The 8,471-nt window shown below is 33.1% G+C and overlaps 1 protein-coding gene across 3 annotated transcripts in view; it reads left to right on the plus strand.

Moving 5' to 3' along the window:
* Nucleotides 1–8,471, plus strand: part of LOC149736357 (ral GTPase-activating protein subunit alpha-1-like) — a 31,585-nt gene that overhangs the window by 17,375 nt on the left and 5,739 nt on the right. For all 3 annotated transcript variants that reach the window (XM_089877458.1, XM_089877461.1, XM_089877459.1), the window contains 13 exons: nt 906–1,001; nt 2,441–2,602; nt 2,972–3,097; nt 4,070–4,195; nt 4,459–4,629; nt 4,689–4,799; nt 4,977–5,045; nt 5,315–5,431; nt 5,826–6,006; nt 6,592–6,773; nt 7,078–7,131; nt 7,576–7,723; nt 8,076–8,257. In XM_089877458.1, coding sequence (XP_089733584.1) covers nt 906–1,001; nt 2,441–2,602; nt 2,972–3,097; nt 4,070–4,195; nt 4,459–4,629; nt 4,689–4,799; nt 4,977–5,045; nt 5,315–5,431; nt 5,826–6,006; nt 6,592–6,773; nt 7,078–7,131; nt 7,576–7,723; nt 8,076–8,257 — 1,725 coding nt within the window. The remainder of the gene's footprint in view (nt 1–905; nt 1,002–2,440; nt 2,603–2,971; nt 3,098–4,069; nt 4,196–4,458; nt 4,630–4,688; nt 4,800–4,976; nt 5,046–5,314; nt 5,432–5,825; nt 6,007–6,591; nt 6,774–7,077; nt 7,132–7,575; nt 7,724–8,075; nt 8,258–8,471) is intronic.

Raw genomic sequence — 8,471 nt, forward strand, 5'->3', positions numbered from 1 at the left:
TATAATGTTAAGGTGACAGGTTTGAGTGAGGATTTTGCAGTGAGGTGCAGTGTAATATTCTAACGCTAATTATAGAATTAACTTTCAAGGTCTTAGCCTGCAATGTTAAAGTCATTGAATGTATTGATTCTACAGTGTGTTTACATTACCAATCAATACCCATGCTACAACATTACCACAAAGTGAAAACTCAAGTAGCTTTCAGTGAGGATGCTAGCAAAGTAAAGCTGCCATGAAGAAAAGGATAAGATCTCTATTCAGTAACTCAAGTCTTAACTACAGCGAAGATGAGAATATAAAGCCCATACCTACTTCGGTCAGTGCTTCATCATTACTTGGTGGGAAAACAGGAAAGACAGAGCCGAGTGCAAGAGTTGATATCAATATACCAATATCAAGATCACACTCTTCAAACTATGACCGGACATACGTCGATGATCAATTAGATCTTCCTGATGCAGTTTTCTCAGAGGAGGCAGGGGAAAGTGCGGCTAATGATGTTCTTACCGATCTTCCGTTACCCGATAAAAAACCAGGGACTCCAGCTTTTTTCTTTCCAAGAATGTCGAGAGGAAATCGAACTTCGATCGCTCGTAGAGAAGCAAATGATATTATTGAAAATGTAGCGTTGACAGAAATATATGAATAATGCAACTATATGTATGTCTCATAGTTAGAAAACTTTTTTTTATAAAAGTTTGTATTACTGTTTTTTTATGTGAAAGAGGTATTTTTTTATTATCCCGCTTGCCATTTTGGTCACTGTACAATGATGTACATCACAGCTTTTAACTGTGTATTTGGTATAAACTGTTTAATTAAACCTGTCTTTTCCAATTAAACATTGTCTAAGTAAAATCCATGTTGTAGTTATGTAACCTATCTAATGTGCGATATTTCCACAGATGCGACAAAACATTGGAATACCAAGCGAGACACGCGAAGTTGAAGAGAGTGAACTTGTCCCACCATTAAGAATACTTGCTCCTTGGGGGTTTAAGGTGATTTAAATAATACCGTGTTCATTTAGATACACCATTGTTAATTCATATTCATTATATAAGTCGCATGGCACTCATGTGCTTAATTGTTGTTTGTTGGCTTCCTGGGAGCTATGAGTAAATACACGTTCTTCAGTATGTGTGTATGTATACAAAAGTATTGGTTAGGTTTTGTGGTCTGAAGTTAACAATGTATTCAAATGGTGGAATCTGTTTATGCAGATTTGTGTGAATAGTGGTTAGTTTATGCCTGCTTTGTAAAAGAAATACGTGTTAGTTTAGTTTAGTAGAAGGAATTTATCAGTTAGTTATTATTTGTTCCAATACGCCAGGTTAAAAGGAATTTATGATTTTTATTAAACCTTTGTTGTGTGAAAATTTGCAGTACATTGTTATGAATCTAGCAGAATGTACACATGCAGATCAAGGCATATATTTCACTGTTTAAGTTAATGATCATTGTCCAGTTGTAAATTAGAATGTGTTATTCATGTTTTGGAATTTCAATGTTTATTAGTCTAAATTTAAAATGCTATGTTTAATTGTCTGTGCCGATCTATTTCCATATACCGATCTATTTCCAACAGGCATTACAAGCAGTTGTTATTATTTACATGAGATATTCATACTTTTATAAAAATAGGTTAAATTCTTTTTTTTTATGTTAAAAAAGTTCATAAACGTTTAGTTCAATGCAGTTTGTGCTTCCTGTTGCATTGTGTTTGTAACTAACCACCAAATGGTGTTTACCAGTTGGTCGTATTTATATAGCTTTTGACATGTTAAAACACATATAAGTTATTGTATATTGCATTGAAGTTTAATTATTTCTACAAATTGCAATGCACGATAATGGGATTGAGTTTTAATTAGTGGTGCTTTACATTTTATAATGTAATGAGTGTTTAAAAGAAGTAAAACCCAGTGATTTTTTTGGAACTTAGTTTTTCTTTAAACTTCTACATAGCAGTACCATTATCACATAATATCGAATATGTTGTGATGTTGTTTTTTTTTTCAGATTAACAAAATAAAGCCTTTTTAGAACCGTGAGGATATTATGTTTATTTAATTCTGTAAATATGCTTTGAGTACTGCCAAATTTGTTTGTGTTCTGGGTCGATAAAAAAGGAGAAAAACATAGACCACCCTACTATATACACTATATAGTAGGGTGGGGGAAGATGGGACACCTTTGGCACATAATTTCCAAATATCCTGATCGTTTTTTAAACAATTAACAACGGTTTATGGAAGTCGTGAGCATACGGTTTAATAATTCTTTAAATGCTCTTTGTTTACTACCAATTGGGACAAAAAAATAGAATAAAACGGTGTCCCATCTTCCCCCACCCTACTATACAAAATGAACTATACAGACGGCCATGCATACATTATAACACTGAATAATGATTCGTAATAAAACTTTCATTGACCAGGCTACCATGGCAATCCCTGATACCCACAAAGGTGGAAAGCTTCATGCTTATGAACTGCTGTGTAAGATGACGTTACAACGGGAACATGACACCCCACTTGAACCCGAACATCTTTCACAATTTTACGCAGTGTTGCATCATGGTCTTCATTCTCCTGATAACGTAAGTCTAAATCATAAGTCATATACTCCAGATCACAGCATCATAATATCTATTTATATGTACATATTTGTTTTGCATCAAAATATTTTTTAGGAAAAGTGCCAATTTGCCAAGACAAAATATATGCCATATTGGATCATTATAGATTTTCATGAATAAACAAAAAAATATTTTTAAAAGGGTTCGTTGTTATGTACAAAACAATATATAAAACGCCATAGTATTTTCCATATAAAATGTATTATTTTGTTCACCTTTATTAAACCTAAGAAAAAAGGGGCCAAGTCTGGCCCCTATCCCAGGTCCTCACGGACCTCACCCACACGGAATAATAATAATAATAAACCTAATGAAATGAAATATGCACAGGATATTGTGAATGAAATTGTTAGAAGTTGTTCTCAATATTTTCCTTCATGCCTTCAAGCTTCAAGTTTACTTCTGTTAGATTTTATCTATGCTTGTCATGCTGTTGCTGCTTCACAAGATTTAAAGGTAACTTGTGTTTTTCAATTTGTTGTGTTCAGTCTTATTGAGCAAACACTTGAATGAATGTAACTTACTTTATCCTCGCGGGCGGGAAACAGCATGCTTCAACACTAGTGTCATATTTTATACCTCGTGCCAGCTTACGAGTTACCATGTAGGTTACTTTGTGGGTGATTATTTTAGGTGAATTTTTATTATTTATGACTGATAATTTGTACAACCCATTAATGACCACTGGGTTGGAGCAATTGTCCCTAATTGTCATGCTAAAAACACATACGCCAATAATGGTAGTAGCGCCGAGCCTTGAATCCATTACCTCTGGGTTACAGCCAGGGGCACTAACCACTTTGACACATTGCTGAACTTCAAAATCCAAAAAGTATTTAAATGTCATTGCAACTAATTTCACTGTTATTTGTTGGAATATATATTATATGTATAAAATTTGATTTAATGTATTTTGTCACACTAAACAGATTTGGTAGTACCAGTTCAATCGATATGTTTATTTAACTGGGTGTATTGGGACAATAGGTTTACTATTTGGTGCGTGGTGTACAGCTGAACACATAGATTAAAATAATAATATATGTTATATTTTTTATACAGTGTTTTATGTATTGAAATATTTTCATTATGACAAGTGTCAAAGGTAACCTTTTTATTTTTCTATACTTTATCTTCATTTAAGTAAAATTCTACAGTGAACCATGCCAGGGGACCGGGGATTTAGGCCCAAGTTGGCTCATTACCCAAATACCCAGTAACAGTACACTATCTAATTCAGGAAATGTTTTCATATATAGCTACATTTTTTCAAAATACAACTTGTATAGTTTTTTTTTATATGTATATTCCCCCCCCCCCCCTTAAAAATGGTTTTTACTTGGTCAAACATATATGTATATATAGATATGTATATTATAAAATATTTGTGATGTAACTTTTTCAAACTTTACACCGTTTATTACACAGGCACCTCGTGTTGAAGCTCAAACCATATTAGGTTCAACTTTGTGTTTTCCCAATCTGTATCACAACATTCCTGTTCTTAAACCTGATGTTACTGAGCCTTCTGTAACCATCTGCAATAATGTGAAGGTATTTTGCAACTATTGTATGCATGCGTTTATACCATTTGTGTAACTCTAAACATTGGATTTGAAAAATATTAGTTTTTTTAGCTCCTTAGTGGGCAACTGCATTTGTCTTGACTTAATTTTGTATATAAATTGTTTTTTTTATTACAATGTATGTTTTCATGCATTTTCAATGAATTTGCCCCACACCTTCTTTATTTTTAGGTTATAATTTCTGGGTTATATGACTTTAATGTATTTACTATTAATTATTTGTTGTTTTAGGATTATGTGGTTGAAGCTCTTCTAACATCTGGAAAGAAAGAGCCTTCTGCTGCTGCCAGATGTGTGGCGCTCTCTAGCACAGGTGTGTGGCTTTATGAGGAACTCACAACATGCCACACGAGGCATTCTAGAGTCAAAGAAGCAATAAATGTGCTGCTTGTTTCATTAAAGGTAAAGTTCTGCTTTATATAAAGGGTTGCAAAGAAAGTTGTAACTTTTGTTAACTTTAGTTCAACAACCGAACTGTGGCAAGTGTCGCATGCACACAACTCCACTTACTGACACATTGCAGCAAAGAATTGATGGAAAATATGCCAGAGATGCCGTCTCGTATTATAGAGGTGAGTCTATGTGACTATAGTGGTTTAATTGAATGAGAAATGTTACAACCTGGTATTTGAATTACAATAACAGTCCTATAACATATTAAAATTTATGATAATAATAGCAGTAATGTCTTTGTTGTGTATGTTCTAGGCATTGTGGGAGGTGATAAACTCCATGTTTTTATTATTCAGGTTATGTCATTAACAGTATCTGCTCTTTTAAACGGTACAGAAGCGAAAAACACAGACTCTGGTCGACAGGTATGTTTTTCATGTGAATAATTGAAATGTGAGGTGTTTGTAAATGTTCGCATTATCTATTCTAGTGGATATTTAGTTTAAGAAATATACTGTTTCACTTTGATTTTCTTGGTTTTTTAAATTTAGCAATTATGAAGTAGGCAACACAAAATAATCTTTTTTTGTGACATGTAATATTTTCTCATTGTCTTTTACTAATGAGTAATAATGTAGTATTTAATATACAATATCATCATTATATTTTATAAATTGTCATTACATTCCCACAGTTACTGGTGTCCTTACTACTATGTATATTGGATTGGTGCATGGCTGTCCCACTCGAGTTACTTACTGATACTTATGGTGCTGAGAGCGATAAAAGATTGATACGAACTGTTTTCAAGGTAAAGATCTTGTGCTAAGTTATTCAGTTTATTGTTTTTTTTTATTATATGACCGATACTTAAAAACAAAATGTTAACTTTTTCAAAATAATAGTTCAAACATTTTTGTCTGAGTGAAGTATGGTATTTTTTTTATTAGGGTAATGCAAGTTGAACATAATATTTGAACAAAAGTTACAAAACCTAGGATTTGGGAGCTGTAGGATTAAGACTGGGGTTATTGGTTAGGAGGTAAGAAGTTGGGAAATGCTTAGTTTTTAATAAAACTTTAATTTTTAACTGTAAATTTGTAAACTGATATCCTTGCCCCAAATTTATTTGGGCATTACAAAACTGTTTTCTGACTGTTAAATTGATCTAAAACCACATTCTCATAGTTCTATATTTGTTTAAGGCATTACAGACAGCTGCACTGGGCAAGCCAGGTCACAGTGCAAAACACAGCTACAGTTTATCTGACCTGGCTTCTCAAGATTTCGACCCAAATCTTCAACTTGATAAAGTTCAAGAAGCTCCTACAGGTTTCTCAGGACGACCAAAACTTAATGTACCAAGGAACAACACTGTGAAGTTAGGTGGGTGGATTTAAAATGTATCATTAATGCAGAAATATGATATCTCTTTTAATTTCTTAATTGTTCAATTGACATATATTTTGTAATACATTTTTTGCAAAAAACTTTCCCGTTAGGAGAAAATCTCTTATCCATTACCAATAAGCGCTAGTCACCACCTACCTTTAGGGGAGTAATATGCCTCAATATCTGGTGCGTTCCACCCTAGGACTGAGGGTGTTTGGGATATGGGCCAACTCTGGTCTAAATATCAGATCCCATGGTGAAGCGGGCTGCAGGCCCTCACCCACATAGAATAGAATAAAGTGGCAACATAGTACTACGGAGTAAGATGGGATACAATTAGCACATAAAATCCTGTGTTTCTTGATCTTGTTTGGACAAATAACAACACTCTTTTAGGGATGTGGTGTCACGATTGTATAATTAATAATTATATAAATATTCTTTGTTTTTTACCAAATGAGACAAGAAAGGAAATGAAATCAAGAACCTTCTTACCCCACACTACTAAATGAAAAGTTATACAGCTTGTTTAAGAAGTCCTGACCCAATGCATTATAACCGACCATATTGTTATGGCAGGTCGAGATGGTGCAGTAAGTCTCGCAGCCCACACAGTCCTCTCCCACCTCACCAACCACCTTGGACACTTCCCCCTCGCACGTGGTTGTTCGTTACTTGCGTGTCGTGTAAGTGAACATCACGATGGGGAAGACACACCAGATGAATTATCTGCGAAACTATTCAACTCACCTAATGTGCAAGTGTGTATGCTTGTTTACATGTGTTTTAGATTTGTATATATCAGCTCTAAGGCTATGACTCATCGTATTAAGTGTTTAGGGGAGTTCTCCATTGCTTTTTATATACTGATTAATTTTATTAAAAATGATCTGACCAGAAAATGGTGTATAAATTCCATTTTTGTAACATTCATATATCAAGAAAACTATCTCATTTTAACAGCATATTTTAATAGCAATTATAATTATAAATACATTTGTAAACACAACTTAATTGTATTTGTAAACAAGTTTGATTTGACCTAACAAGAAATTTTTATCACAGTTTCTCATCTACAATGATACTTGTCTCATGTCATTGGTGGAAATACCAGCAGAAGTAAGTGAATCATAGTCATTATTTATCTAAACCAAGCACTTATAAAGTTAAATTAGTTAACAGTATTAGGTTTGTTCTGATTTGACAAGTACTGTATTATATTGGCTGGTAAACTTTTTAAAGTAAGTACAACTTTATAATAACTACAAAACATACACTTTAACATTATGGTGCATTACATTTTGACTATACAGCTTATTTAGTTGGAACTTTTAGAATATTTAGTCATATCTAGAATCTTCTGATAATAACCCATATTTCTCAACCTTGTTTTTAACCATGTACTGTTATATTATTCTGTAAATAATATTTATTTATTTTCAAATAGGAAGATAATAAAGAATAAAAACATAGATTATTTTACCCCACCGTACTTGACTATTTTTAGTTTAACTATTATATCTATTTCAAGAACGAGCAATTACCTTTTTTTCTACTTTACAGACAGACAAACCCGGTGAAGGAGCAAGACACGATATGCGTAGTTCTAATAGATGTGTGAGGTTTATTATGAGGGACGGGGGTGGCAAGTACTGCTGGGATTGGTCGTTGTTATACGGACCAGCTGATGTGGAAGAAAGGAATAAACCTGGTAGGTTTTTGTTGTTTATGATGATTATTTTGTATGGTGTGGTCTTAAGGTACGCATGTAATGTGTTCTGGGTTGTATGCCAATTTTGTGCAGTTATTTAAACACTTAGGTTGTTACTGCATGGTTAACAACAGGAAAAAAGATTAGATAGTATAAATTCAAAAATTGCCATAAATTTAACGAAAAATGTGATATTGTAGATTTACATTTGTTTCCTCATTGATATATTTAAACAAATATATCAACTATTTCTACAAAAGATAAACTCATCCTAAAACTTTCTAATTCTAATTCTCCATTTTATCCATGCGATTCTCCTTTAAACACTTTACCAATATTTTTTTCTTTTTAGTTAAGTGTGAGCCCCTGTCAACATTAGCATCTGACATCAGGCAGTCAGCTGATGCTCACTGTCAGTCTTATCTTGATTATGCAAAGCATGAGGAAGGTAGGAAGTGTAAAGTTACCTACGCTGAAATGCCAATCTATAACAAATCTGAAGAACCATCAGCCAACACTGACAAACTTGATACAGTGAGTTTTATACATATAATGTGCATGTTAAAAGTTTTTTGAAAAATTGAAATTAAATTTTTGATTTCGCCTTTTTTAAGATTGAAATGTTTTCTAATGATTTAACTTGTTCTCAATAATTGTTATTTTAACTGCTAAGTAAATCAACAACTTTGTTTTAAATAGGCAATACAAACAGTAACAAACTGTGTTGTCATTTTTTAAGAAATGTAAC

This window comes from Ciona robusta, chromosome 4 (genome assembly GCF_009617815.1).
Source record: "Ciona robusta chromosome 4, ASM961781v2".
NCBI classification, from domain to species: domain Eukaryota; kingdom Metazoa; phylum Chordata; class Ascidiacea; order Phlebobranchia; family Cionidae; genus Ciona; species Ciona robusta.